The sequence below is a fragment of the Erinaceus europaeus genome, chromosome 6, assembly GCF_950295315.1.
Source record: "Erinaceus europaeus chromosome 6, mEriEur2.1, whole genome shotgun sequence".
Lineage (NCBI taxonomy): Eukaryota > Metazoa > Chordata > Mammalia > Eulipotyphla > Erinaceidae > Erinaceus > Erinaceus europaeus.
The window spans coordinates 6,471,518-6,485,958 of record NC_080167.1 but is presented as its reverse complement, the minus strand read 5'-3'; the positions used below and the strand labels follow the sequence as shown (position 1 = coordinate 6,485,958).

At 54.5% G+C, this 14,441-nt stretch overlaps 1 protein-coding gene across 7 annotated transcripts in view; it reads right to left on the bottom strand.

The window, feature by feature from the left end:
• The window catches only part of PXN (paxillin), a 58,880-nt gene that overhangs the window by 13,615 nt on the left and 30,824 nt on the right, over positions 1-14,441 (bottom strand). For 6 of the 7 annotated variants that reach the window (XM_060192966.1, XM_060192967.1, XM_060192969.1 and 3 more), the window contains exons 2-5: positions 1,798-2,024; positions 1,463-1,575; positions 915-1,051; positions 624-825 (exon numbers count right to left, since the gene is read on the bottom strand). In XM_060192966.1, the coding sequence (XP_060048949.1) occupies positions 624-825; positions 915-1,051; positions 1,463-1,575; positions 1,798-2,024 (679 nt within the window). Of the gene's footprint in view, positions 1-623; positions 826-914; positions 1,052-1,462; positions 1,576-1,797; positions 2,025-7,531; positions 7,712-14,441 lie in introns of those variants that run through there. The other variant, XM_060192968.1, reaches the window with a different exon arrangement.

Genomic DNA, 14,441 nt, shown 5'->3' with positions numbered 1-14,441 from the left:
GGGATCGTAGCTCTGACACTGCCCCCAACCCTGGGCAGCATGTCAGCTCTGCTGGCGACCCTTGGCCGGGGGGGGGGGGGGGGGGCTGCTGCCGGGAGGCAGGTACAGAGCTGTGTAGGAGCCGAGGGGACAGCTCATGGCGCCTTGGCCAGGATGCCTCTGGCTCCCCAAGTCCCAGTTCCAACCCGAGCGCCCTAGGGAGCCTCCACACTGGATGTGCATGTGAAATTAAGTCAGAAGCCCTGCAAGGACCTTTTCTGTGTTTTGGGGTTTCACTCCTCTGAGCCACGTGGCCTATGCCCCATACCCTCTGGTCCCTGGCTCCCACTTGAGCAGGAAAAACAGGGGCGTTAAGTGGTGGCACTAGGTAAGACCCGAGCCCAGATCTGCTCCCAGCATGGGCCCAGGTCCTGTGTTGACAAAGGACAAACACCACTGGGGGGGGGGGGGGCGGCACAGGTCTGCCTCAGCTGATGGCAAGGGGCTCACTAAAGGCTGGCAGCTGACCCTGTGACCTGACCTTGTCCCCCAGGGCCTGACAAGCAGCAGGCACTTGAGAGGGGTGGGTGACATGGGGCTGACCCAAGAGTGTCCCATGCCTGGGGCAGCCCAGGGCTACTCACACGGGGCTGGGCACGGAGCTCTCCAGTTCATCTAAGAGACTCTCCACACTGGGTCGCACGTCCTCCAGGCCCCGGCCCCCGTTGCGCTTGGGCTTCTCTTTTGTTAGGGGGCCAGCTTTGACCCCAAGGGAGCTGTTGTTTTCTGAGATGCCATAGAGGGGGCTCAGTGCCCCAGGCAGCGGGGGACCAGAGTTGGCATCATCTGGGAGAGAAAAAGGGGCTACTGGAAACCAGGTCCTCCAGGAGGCCAGAGGCTGGCTGGGACAGACGGGGGCAGGCGGCCAGGCCTACCTGTGGGGAAGCCCGGGGGGCTATGCTGCACAGCATTCAGCTCCAGCAGCAGGCGGTCGAGCTCGGAGAGGTTGCTGCCCAGCGAGGAGCTCATCACGGTGGGGGAAGGCTCGGCTGACTTCTGCTTGTTGGGGAAGCTTGGGGGAGGCAAAGCAAACAGCCGGTGAGAGATGCTCCCCAGCCTTGGGCTGGCTTGGCAAACTCCCAAATTCTCAAAGTGAACAGGGCAGAGGGGGACAGCCCTTCACCCCCGCCCCAGCAGGAGATTGAAGAATGGGAGAGGATGTGGTAAGCTGAGGAGAGGAAGGAAATCTTGCCTCAGTTCCTCAGCCCACGGGAGTGACATGACAGCCCGATAAGGACAAGGGACAGAGAGAGGTGGTGCTGGCAGTGGTGGCCAGGAACCTCAGGATCCTCTGCAATTTAACATTTGCTCCTGGAGGCAAAACCCCACCTGGAGCCAGTCATCATACCTCACCGCTGACCCCAGTAGGTGGCAGGAGGGGAAGGTGCCAGGGGAAGGGGAGGGGGTGGGTGGAGCATACTACCTGTAGACGTGTTCCTCCTCTGCAGCTCGGAGACCCAGCACGCCGCCCCCGTCGTCCTGGGGGATGGGAGCACCGGAAGCTTTGGCACTGGAGCCGTAGACGGGGGATGGAGGCTGGGGGTGGTGGAGGAGGACACTCAGAGAGAGGCCACCCCCCTCCCACCCACCCCATGGAGGAAGGGAACAGTCGAGTCAGCTCCGAGTCACCTCTGGGAGGCTCCAGGGCTGGGGAATTTCCAGGTGATTAACACTTGGTCAGTGTCCCCTCACATGGCGGGGGCCAGCCAGACAGCTCAGGGCTCATGCTCCAGACCCTTGTCCCCATCCCCACCTTACCTGCTGGTGGGTGAATCGGGGTGCACTGGGCTGCCACTGGTCTAAGGGGTCAAGGACGGTGCCATTCAGGGCCTCGCTGGATGGGGGTGGCGGAACGGGGGGCGGGACGGCAGTCTCCTGGTAGGTATTGTTTCCAGTTGGGTAGGAGTAGGGGGTCTCCTCAGATAAGAACACGGGCCGCTTGGAGATGTGGGAGGTGGTGGACTCCAAGTCCGCTAGCAGGGCGTCTGTGGGGAGAAGGGCAGGGAGCAGGTGAGACTGGGGTTCCAGGGAGCCCTGTATCAGCAGTGCCTGTCTGCCCAAAGTGGTGGGCTCGTGCCTGAGCACCTGCCCCACCCAGGGCAGAGAAGATGGGGCCTGGAATGACAGACACCAGCGGCAGCAGCCTGGTTAAGACCTGGCTCCCCAGGTCTCTTATGCCCAACCCAAGACCAAAGGTGCTCGGGATGCTCTTAGGGTGCCAGTGGGGCTCACCTACCTCTGAGAGCGGGACACCTGGCTCTGTGTCCCCTCCAGAGCTGTGCAGTTAGCTGGGAGTTAGAGCCGCCTGCCTGGAACTCTGACACCGCAGGGCAAGGGGGGGGGGGGGAGGGCGGGAGGGGCCCCACGTCACGGGGAGGGGCCCAGGCAGTGCCAGGCCCCACATCAAACTCAGAGCACAGGAATCCTCAGCCCCTGAACTGGAGGGGCCCAGGGGTGTCAGTGCCTTCCTAAGCAGCCAGGAGCAGAACTCCAGGCTAGAGGGTGAGGCTGGGTGGGGAGTCAGGGGCTAAAAGGAGGCTGGCCAAGAGGGGGGGCAGGACTGCTCTATAGGCTGTTTCTATGGAAGCCTGGCAAGCAGCCTGGCCTGAGGCTCCAGGACTCAGCATTTGCTTTTAACAGCAGCAAGGGAGCCGAGTGGGTGCTGAGTGCCAGCTGCCAGCAGCCTGACCCCAGTGCCCAACAGGGGGCCCTGGATCACCCCAACCTCCAGATAACAAGATCACACCTAAAAGGGCTGATTTCCAGCCCTCTTGGGACCCTCAAGAGCCCCACAATTCAGGGTGTCTGGCCCTGGTTGCCACACCCTCATTCCTACCATGCACGGGGACTTACCTGGGGGAACCATTACCAGAAAGCAAGGGGACCCAGCACCCTCCTAGGCCCAGAGCACCAGAGATTCCAGGAAGCAGAACCCTCATCCCTCCCCTTTACAGAGGGGAAGGGGCTTTGGGGAGCAGCGGGACTTGCCCAAGGTGACAAAGCCAGTAAGCAGAGGGTCAAGTCCTCAGACACCCCCCCCCCCAAAATGGCCCACAAGGGCCTACTCTGATCACAAGATGATGCCACATGTGTGATATATTAGTATTTTACTTATTATTTACTGGATAGAGACAGAGAGAAATTGAAAGAGAAAGAGGAGATAGAGAGGGAGAGAGAGAGAGAGAGAGAAAAAAAAAAAAGAGAGACACATGCAGCACTGCCTCACTGCTCTTAAAGCTTCCTCCTGCAGGTCGGGACCAGGGGCTTGAACCTAGGTCCTTCCACAGTGTAGCACATGCACTCAACCAGCTACACCACCACCCAGTCCCTTTATTTATTTATTTATTTAACCAAAACACTGCATTTTTTTTAAATTTAACCAAAGCACTATTTTTTTTTTAACCAAAGCACTACATTTTTTTTTTTTTTAATTTAACCAAAGCACTATGCAGCTCTGGCTTATGGTGACTGAACCCGAGACCTTGGGGCCTCAGGCACGAGAGTCTCTTTGTGTAACCATGATGCTATCTCCCCCGCCCCATTTTTCATGTTTCTATGAGTGAGGGACAACAAAGCTCCATTCTATCGCTGGTCTCTCCCGCTGAGCCACCTCCCCAGCTCCGATGCTACATTTAAACAATACAACTTCCTGAATGCCATGGTCCAGCCTCAGAGGACTGTGAACATCATCCTTCCTTGTGGTCAGTCCCCATACCCACCCCTTCTGGAAAGAGAGAAGCAAGATCTTCGCCCAGGGCCTTGGCCTGGGTGTAGGAGGGGTTGGGAGTAGCGCACACGGATACAATGCACACCTTCTCCCAGCTACCTGTCCTCAACTCCTGTCCCCCAGGCCAGACACACCTACCCCCAGCTCCTACCCAGCTGGTCAGCAGGAAAGTTTGTGCCAAGGTCCAGGACACCGGCCAGCAGCCCAACACACGTCTCCTGACTGTGAGGAGGGCACTTCCTGTGGCGCCTGCCCCCGAGCCAGTACAAGAGGTCTGGCTTCCTGTCTCCAGAAAAACCGGAACTAGATGGAGTCAATGAGTACCTTGGTGACCATGGAAAAGGAGTCCGGGTCAATCCAGGAGGCCTCTCAGCTGCCACACCTGCTACCTAGGCTTCATGCACTAGGTGTGTCATTTCCTCAGGACCCAACCCAGCAGGGGCAGGTCCCTCCTTTACCCTTGTAGGATTCCCCAGAGGTGTGTGTGTGTGTGTGTGTGTGTGTGTGTGTGTGTGTACACACAGTGTCAGGAATGGCTGCCATTCTGGACGCTTCACCAGTGTGACCTCCCTCACAACAAAACTGGTGCAGAATCACATCCTTGGGCTGCCTGAGCTGTCTGAGGTGACAGCTAGGAGCTGAACTCGGGGACTCCAGATAGTCACAGAATACCCTGTATCCCCAGACAACCTTCCCCTCTGCCTCAAATCCTCCTCCCTTCTCAGAGACCCACCCTGGCGTACAGCTGAGTAGCCTGGATTTCTTCCTTTTATGTGGGTAGAATCTGGGCAAGGAGGAAAGATGACCTTGGAGGAAAAAAGATGACCATCAGGAGGAAAGATGACCTTGAAGAAAAAAAGTGAGTGGGGGTCCGGGTGATGGCACACCTGGTTGAACACACGTGTTACAATGCTCAAGGACCCAGGTTAAAGCCTGGAAAGCTCCATGAAAAAAGCTTCATGAGTTCTGGTGTCTCTCACTCTCCCTCCCTATCACCTCCTTCCCCTTGATTTCTGCCTGTCTCTATCCAATAAATAAATAAATAAATAAAGACAATTAAAGAAAAAAAAAAGAAAAGAAAAAAGTGAGTGGCTCTGAAAGTGGTGCAGTGGCTAGAGTGCTGGACTCTCAAGCATGAGGTCCCACGTTCAATTCCCAGCATCATATGTACCAGAGCCTGATGTTCCCGCCTGATCTCTCTCCTCTCTAATTAATAAAGTTTGAGGGGGGAGAAATAAGAGTTCCAGGCCAGGTGGTGACACACCTGGTTGAGCACACATGCTACAATGTACAAGGACCCAGGTTCGAGCCCCTAGTCCTGACCTGCAGAGGGAAATCTTTGTGAGTGGAAAAGCAGTACTACAGGTGTCTGTCTGTCTCTCTCCCCTTTCCCTGTTGATTTCTGACAGTCTCTATCCAATAAAGATAATTTAAAAAAAATTAAAAACAAAACAAAAAAACAAGAGTTCCCTTAAAGAGAAGAGAAAAGTGAAGTAATAAGGTGACATTTGAGAGCCTGGCTGTCGAGGAGAAGGCACCTTGCTTTCCAAACTTGACTCGCCGAGTGAGAGAAGCAGCCCAGCAACGGTGGACACAAGCAGGAGCCTCTAGTGTCCCCCACACCCCCTCAGTCTGTGCTCAGTGATTTGGACGGGGCTTACCCAGCCACTGTCCCCTAAGCCCCCATGCTCAGGGAGGAGTATGGAGAAAACAGGAGGTGCGCCCTGACCCCCACTTTGGATCCTGCTATCGCCCCACGGGCAGCAAAATGGCGACAGGCCAAAGTCCCCCTGCGAGCTCATCACACTCCCCTGCTGACTGCATACAACGTCAGGTGGAGCATGGTGCTGAGGTGCCCCTGGCAGGCAGTGGCCCTGGTGTCAGCTCTACTACCCCAGGGACAGGCACAGAGAGCCTCAATTCACCCCACAAAGACCCGGTCGGAGAAAACAGTGCCTGCTGGGGCCTGCCCACCATAAGTGGAGATGCAGCAAGTGGAGCAGCCAGGGCCCTCCCTCAGGCTGGGGAAAGCGCAGGCTTCTTAGCATCTCTCTGCCAAGCCTGAGCCACAAGAGGAAGGGAGCTGTCTGCCACTTCCAGATGCAGGAGGTGCAAAATGTCCAGCAGTCTTGGAGGCAAAGGCAGTCGACCCCCAACAATGTAGGAATTCAAGCTGTCCCCACTGCCCACCAGAGGGCGCTGTTGGCCTGCTGCCTCCAGCACGGGGACGAACCGGCCGGCCAACCTTCAATCACAGAATTTTCCAGCTGGGGAAGACCCGGAAGCCCCCGGCTGTGGGGACGTTTCAGTGCCCACAAAGCCTGACTGAAGTGCAGGGGCTGGGCAGGCTACAAGGAAGAGCGCGAGGCAGGCGTCTGGGCACCAAGTCCCGGCCGGTGCCTGCTGCCACTGTCATTCGACACCGGTACATGCAGAGGGCTGACCCCCACCTGCTCCTTGGCGGCGGTGGGGACCCTACAGCCAGCAGCTTCAGGCTGGAAAGCCACCCCCCTTCACTGCCCCCAGAGGGAGGGGACCAAGGGCCGGTCTGCCCACATTCCAGGGCTAGTGCTGCAGCCAGCCAGGCCCCTTGCATCAGCAAACCTGCCCTGGAGCCCAGGACCTAGAAAGCCCAGAGTCTCCTTTGTGCCTGGACTCCAGGATGTCCCCAGCCAACAGCTGAGGGCTTAGGCCACAGGGCATCCAGAAAGTTAGAATCAACAAAGCCCTTCCACCTCCACACGCAAACAGAGCACAGGAACGTAGAAACAAGTCAGAGCTTTTTCATGAGCCCAGCTTCCGCCCAGGCCCAGGACCATCTGTCAAGGGGACTGGGTAGTGACACACCAGGTTAAGCACAAGGACCCATGCAAGGATCCCAGTTGGAGCCCCTGGCTCCCCACCTGGGGGGGGGGGGTCACTTAGAGAGATGCAGAGAGACACACAGAGAGAAACACCAGAGCACTGCTCAGCTCTGGCTTATGGTGACGTGGGAGATTGACCCTGGGACTCTGGAGCCTCAGGCAGGAAAGTCTGTTTGCATAACCATTATGCTATCTCCCCCGCCCTATTTTTATTTTATTTTTGTAAAATATTTTATTTATTTATGAGAAAGATAGGAGGAGAGAGAAAGAACCAGACATCACTCTGGTACATGTGCTGCCGGAGATCGAACTCGTGACCTCATGCTTGAGAGTCCAAAGCTTTACCACTGCGCCACCTCCCGGACCACCCTATTTTTATTATTTAAATAATTATTTTTAAAAGACGTATTTACTAGTAAGACAGAAAGAACTAGAGTATTTGCTCTGGTGTATGTGGTACCAGAGACCCCATGCTTCCAAGTCCTGTGCTCTACCCACTGTGCCACTTCCCAGGCCATTAAAGGGCTGTTTTTAAGAGACAGTAGCACACAGGCCTTGCCATGCACCTGGTCCTGGCACCATCAGGAATGCCATGACACTGAAGGCAGTTCTAGTACTGTGTGGTGTCTCTCCCCCTTGCTCTGCCCCTCTGAATGAAAAAGCAACCCAGGAATGCTGCAATCACATATAAGCGAGAGAGAGAGAGAGAGAGAGAGAGAGAGAGAGAGATCAGAACACTGCTCTGCTTTCACACATCCAGTGCTGGGGATCAAGCCTGTGACTTCATACATGCAAGCCCTGCGCTCCACTCACTCAGCCACCTTCCTTGTGTCTGTTAGCCCTGGTCTCAGGTCCTCAGATAGGAAGATTAGATCCTCCCAAGGCTCACTTACTCACCCACCTTTCCGCAGGCAAGGCTGGCTCAGCTTCCGTCCCCAGAAGTAGGAGCTGGCAGCGGTTTCCTTGGGAAGCAGCCACACTTCCCCCCAGCCCAGGCCCAGCTGTGGGTCCCTGCCATTCACCGGGGGTGTCTGACTGACAGCTCCAGCCCTCCAAGTACCTTCCCCGTGGCCTGTCTGCCTGCCCCACGGAGCTCAGAGCTCAGGGTATGGGGGGCTGTCTGGCCCCCTGCTGTTCACCTGGTGGGCTCTCAGGTCAGAGGACAGGCAGCTGGGCCTCTTTAGGGGAATCTGGGGAGGTAAGCAGGGAAGGCACCCTGCCCTTCCCAGGGAAGGAGCTATGTAAACAGCAGGAAGGCTCTGGCTCCTGGGGGATGGTCTCATCTCAGCCCCTTGGCTGAAGACTCTTCCAGATTAGGAAGGAGAGCAGAGCAGGGCAGGGCCGGGAGGCGCAGCTGCCCCCTCCCCCAGCCTGGAGCCAGAGGTAACCTAATCCGCGGGCAGCGGGGTACTTTTACTCGGTGAGTAACGCCCCAGGAATGGGGAGCTGGGTATATTTATCCTGATAACCGTCCTGGGAGGGAAGGCAGAGACTTCTGTGAGTTGTGAGGACCGATCTGCAGCAAAACCAGTGGGCTCTGTCCCCACATGGCCTGGGTCTGGCCTGCCGGAGGGAGGGGTCTTCCCGCCGACCCATATTCTCCCCTCCAAAATTTAAACTCTAGAGAGCAGGGGCCTTGCTGGGTGCCAAGTTCCCATTAGCTCGAATGAATGAATGGCTGGAGGCTCCAGAGACCCTTAGCAGGAGGAAAGTGCGGAGGCGAAGGAGAAGGAGGGTGGGAGGAGGCAGGCAGCTGTAATTCCAAGCACCTCTGCTCAGTTGTGCCACCTCGCTGGGTAGAACCCAGCATGGCCACCCCGCCTGTCGACAGGTTGGGAGACTTGACAGAGCGACTCTCCTGGAGTTTAGATCCAAGCAAGATTCCCTGTAATCCCAGACCGGATACTGGGCTCCCCCAGGGAAGGGCAGAGGATCAATCAGTGCTGTGGTGTCATTTGAATATTTAATGGCTGTGCCTGCAGATTCTGACTGAAGCCTCAGCCACCAGTCAGTCCCCCAGCTGACTCACTCCATCGGAACTGCCATTTTGCTCTGACTACCCTGAAGGAAGGAGGGGTGACACATAGGGAGGGGCGGGGGCCCTGGGGTGAGCCATCTCTTCCCCAGTGCTTCCCACGTGCTGGGGGTGGGGGAAACTGCCTTCCTGTCTGAACCCCGCCTGGCAGGGTGGCACCCGGTGAGTGTGCTGGCACTTTCGATTTCTCTACTGGGTGCCTGACTTGTGCCCAAGGTCACAGAGTAGCTGAACCTGAGCTCTGGGCAGAAGCCCAATCATGCCAGGGCCCCTCTGCTCTAGGCCCCCACATGGGGCCCACGATCAGGCCTCTGTGTGTGTGTGGGGGGGGGGGAGCATGGGACAGCAGCAGCAGGTCTGAGGAGCACACCTCCACTCCCCAAGGATACGGGGAGGGGCGGGCAGGCCAGGTGGGCAGTCTCTTCTCTATTGTAAATGAGTCATCTCTCAGCCCTGCCCTTCCCCAGAAATCCCAAGCACGTGGACGCCTGGCATTGGTCAGAGTTGAGCGGCCTCTTCAGGTCACCAGGAGACTGGCCTTGGCCGGTCAAGCCCTTTGGGCCCTCAACCCCCGGCCTGTTCTGAGTCCTTCACGGAGATAAACACGGGTTTAAACCCACATAGACAAGACAGCCCGGGCCCCTGGAGCCTCTAGTGCTGAAGTGATCTCGCCTTTTCCAAGCCCATCCAAGCAGTCCGGGAAATGAGAGGGAAGTTGTGTGCTGCAGGCAGGGCGGCTGCGGGGGCCTCTCACCCCTGCTAATCACCAGCAGAGCTTAGGAGGGGCTCCGAGTTGAGTCATTCACCCTCCAGAGACCCAAGCAGAAAGTTCAGTCGTTTGCCTGTTCCAGGAACGAGGCTGCAGCCTTTCTCTTTTCTGGATGTTTGTGGATTGCACAGCACGAGTTACCTACTCTTTGCCGATCAAGCTCTGACTAATGAGCCCAGCCCAGGATGACCAGAGGCCGGCCAGCCAGTGTCTCCCCAGCCCAGGCTGCTGGATCCTTTCCCTGAGTCTCGCTTGCCCTGCCCTGTGGTCCAATGGGAGCTTTAACTCTCACATCTGGCAGGGGCTGTGCCGGGGTTGAAGCCGCACCTCACAGGGCCCGTCCTGCACTCTGCCTGCACTCTGCCGTCACTTCCTGGAACTCACAGCCCTTTCACTTGCCTGCAGCACCCCAGCAGCCCCTTTGTGCAGACACCAGCAGTCTGAACTGTGTGTGAGTTCATCTTTTCTTGCGGTTTGACTGTCACCGTCTTTAGCAAAGTCCTACCCATCACTCTGGCCTCTAGTTCTGTCCCTGTCCTTAGACACATTGCACAGTACCTTCTGTCTTTCCTACAGTTAGTGGGTGTCAGCCAAGCACAGAAGAGTCACAAGAAATGCTTTGCCATGGGTGGTGGGATGGCCCTCTCAGTTTGTAAGGTCGGAATGACCCAGGAAAATGGCTCAGTGGGTAGAGCACAGGCCTTGGAGGCCTGAGGCCCCAGGTTCAAGACCTGTGCTTTGGCTTCTATGAAATAAGTCTTTCATGAAATAAGTCTTGTAAAAAGTGAAAAAATAGGAGTTGAGTGGTAGCACAGCGAGTTAAGCGCACGTGGCTCGAAGTGCAAGGACCGGCATAAGGATCCCGGTTTGAGCCCCCGGCTCCCCACCTGCAGGGGAGTCACTTCACAAGCGGTGAAGCAGGTCTGCAGGTGTCTATCTTTCTGTGTTTTTTTTAAGTTTTTTTTTTTTAAAGATTTTACTTATTTATTCATGAGAAAGATAGGAAGAGAGAGAGAGAAAGAACCAGACATCACTCTGATACATGTGCTGCCGGGGACTGGGCTCAGGACCTCATGCTTAAGAGTCCAATGCTTTATCCACTGCGCCACCTCCCAGACCACAGGTGTCTATTTTTCTACCCCCTCTGTCTTCCCCTCATCTCTCCATTTCTCTCTGTCCTATCCAACAACAACGACATCAATAACAACAACAATCAAACAACAAGGGCAACAAAAGGGAATAAATAAAATTTTTTTAAAGTGAAAAAATATGGGCCAGGCAGTGGTGCATCTATCTGGTCAAGCACACAAATTGCCAGGTGTAGGGAAAGCTTCATGAATGGTGAAGCAGCGCTGCAGGTGTCTCTATTCCTAGCTCACCCTCCTCTCTCTTTTTTTTTTTCTTTCTGTTCTAGCAAAGAAAGAAAAAAAGGGGGGGATGGTTGCTAGTAGCAGTGGATTCCTCTAGTGTAGGCACTAAACCGCAGCGATAACCCTGGTGGTGAATATATATATATATATAAGAAAAAAGATAATGGGGCTAGGTAGTAACACACCTGGTTAAGTACACGTATTATCACGCACAAGGACCCAGGTTCAAGCCCCTGGTCCCCACCTGCAGGGAGGGGAAAAGCTTCACACGCGGTGAAGCAGGACTGCAGGTGTCTCTGTTTCCCTCTCTAGCTCTCCCTCCCCCCCAATTTCCTTCTGTTCTATCAAAATACATACATACATAAATAAATTTAAAAAGAAAAATATATAAGCTGAGAACTCCTGGGGCTGGCATTCTGGTGTGAGCTGAGCTTCTCAGAATATCTCTGCAGTCACGTGTGCCTTTATTCACAATACTGGGCATGTACCGTTCAGCACCTTCTACCAGGTACCCATGTCTCCAGGGACCTCAGGATGAACCCAGAACACCTTCCAAGGATTAAATAAACTCAGAAGCAAGAACTTTAGACCCCAGGGCCCAGGAAGTGACGCAGTAGCAGCAGCCTGAGCTTGGGACTTAAAAGCATGAGTTCCTCAGTTCAGATCCTATCATTGCATAGGCCAGAAGGATCTCTGGTTTTCTCTAGTGTTAGTAATTTTTTGTCTGTCTGTCTGTTTGCTTAAATCCTTGCCTTTAAAACAAGCCAGGCTGGGAGTTGGGCAGTAACGAAGCGGGTTAAGGTGGCACAAAGCGCAAGGACCAGTGGCTTAAGGATCCCGGTTTGAGGCCCCGGCTCCCCACCTACAGGGGAGTTCCTTCACAGGTGGTGAAGCGGGTCTGCAGATGTCTGTCTTTCTCTCCCCCTCTCTGTCTTCCCCTCCTCTCTCCATTTCTCTCTGTCCTATCCAACAATGACGACATCAATAACAGCAACAATAACTATAACAATAAAACAAGGGCAACAGAAGGGAATAAGTAAAAAATAAATATTAAAAAAAAAAAAGCCAGGCTACATTATGGAGTCAAATGCAAAAGGATTAGAAGACAAAAAGTGAGGCTTCATTAAAAAAAAAAAAAGTGGGGGCTGGGCAGTAGCACAGTGGGTTAAGTGCACAAGGCGTGAAGTACAAGGACTGGTGTAAGGATCCCGGTTTGAGCCCCCAGCTCCCCACCTGTGTGGGGGTCGCTTCACAAGTGGTGAAGCAGGTCTGCAGGTGTCTACCTTTCTCTCCCCCTCTGTCTTCCCCTCCTCTCTCAATTTCTCTCTGTCCTATCCACAACAACAGCAATAACAATAACAACAATAAAGGTAAAATAAATGGGAAAAAATGGCCTCCAGGAGCAGTGGATTTGTAGTGCAGGCACTAAGCTCCAGTGTTTTATGGGGTGTCAGGAGGCTACAGGGGCTGCAGGCATGGCAGTCACATCCCCAGCCCCAGACCTGTTCTCAGGGCCCCAGCCCCAGATGTGTTCTTGGGGGCCCTTGGTGAGCAAGGTTAAGTAGCTCCACAGAACCATCACTGTCCCCCCATAAAGCCATTCCTGTTCTGTCCTCACTACAGATTTGGCTGCTGGTGGGGCTGGGAGCTGGGATGGCCACATAGCCCTCTGTGTCCCCTTCTGACATTTGTAGACCCACAGAGGGGGAAGAGCAGGGCCTCTCGGCAATACACACACACACACACACACACACACACACCTCCCTGGCCTGGGTGGCAGCTGACATGGGAGCCTCCTGGAGCATTGTGAGTCATCAACGAGGAGACCGTGAAAGCCACCGCCTGCCCAGGGAACACCTCCTGTCCTCACACTGGGACAGAGATGAGATGCTGGGTCAGTGACTCCACATCAGAGTCTCATCTCTCCAGGGGACAGCGCAGGCAGGGAGAAGTCAGTCGGGGACTGCAGCCAGGGATCTTGGAAGCTGTGACAGGCCCATCACTAACTTGGGCCTCCTTGCCAAGCAAACCACTGACCTCACCCCTCCATGCCTCGGGTTCATTCCAAGTCCTCCCTGGGAGGACATCAGCTGAGCCCAGAAGCCTCCAACTGACTCGCTTCCTAGCAAGGTCAGAGAGAGAGTGAGAGGGAGAGAGAGAAGGAGGGAGAGGGAGAAGCTGCGGGGCTCCAGTGCCCCTCACCCCCACTCAGGCTCTACTGCCTGCAGGGAAGTCACAGCTGTCAGCAAGCCCAGTAGCTCTGAACCTGGAATCACGCAACAAAAGGGACTCCCCCAAGTTCTACTGAAGCTCCCAAAGCAGCAGAGGGAGCTGGTCATTGAGCTCTGAGCCCAGTGGAGTAGCACCAAGGAGCCCAGAGGCAGGGCAGAAAGAGCAGGAAGGAGCTGGGGGGTGGGCAGCAGATACGGGCTAGCATAATAGTACCGTATACACAGGTACCGTATACACAATATACACAGTACCGTATACACAGGTACCGTATACACAGTATACACAGTACCGTATACACAGGTACCGTATACACAATATACACAGTACCGTATACACAGGTACACAAGGAGACCTCACATCCCCATTCTACAGATACACACCTGGCTGTCACCATTCTCCAGCTGCCAATGTGCCTGTTCTCAGAGCCCCAGAAGCAACACAGAAAGGCTGGCTGTTGTCACCATTGCCTCTTCCAGTGCCCTAGCTCTGGTCCTCCCTCTTCCCCTCCCTACCCTCTTCCTTAGGGTCTGAGCCCCTGATGAGCCCCTGATGGTGGCTCAAGAATTTAAAGATGGGGGGGGTGCCTGGCATAACACACGCAGTTGAGTGCACACATTACCTTGAGCAAGGATCCGGGTTTGAGTACCTGGCCCCCACCTGCAGGTGGAAAGCTTTTTAAGTGGTAAAGCAGGCCTGCAGGTGTCTCTCTTTCTCTCTCCCTACCTCCCCCTCCCTTCTCAATTTCTCTCTGTCCTATCAAATAAAATTGAAATCTAAAAAAAAGGGGGGGGGGGAATGGCCACTTGGAGTAGTGGATTAGTAGTGCCAGCACCAAGCAATAAATAAATCTCTCACTTTATCTCTAGCCTACCCAATGAAATGGGAAAAGATGGCTTCCAGGATTCCTAGTGCAGGCACTGAGCCCCCGAGATAACCCTGAACCTTGAAAAAATCATGTTGAGTGAAATAAGTCAGAAACAGAAGGATGAATATGGGATGATCTTACTCTCAGGCAGAAGTTGAAAAACAAGATCAGAAAAGAAAACACACGTAGAACCTGAAATGGAATTGGCGTATCGCACCAAAGTAAAGGACTCTGGGGTGGGTGGGTGGGGAGAATACAGGTCCAAGAAGGATTCAGAGGACCTAGTGGGGGTTGTATTGTTATATGGGAAACTGGGGAATGTTATGCATGTACAAACTATTGTGCTTACTGTTGAATGTAAAACATTAATTCCCCAAAAAAAAAAAATATGAAAAAAAGAATCTAATTTCCTTTCTTTTTTTTTATTTTACTCAATTTATTATTGGATAGAGACAGAGAGAAATTGAGAGAAGAGGGGGAAATAGAGAGGGAGAAAGACACCTGCAGCTCTATTTCACCATTCATGAAGCTTTCCCCCTG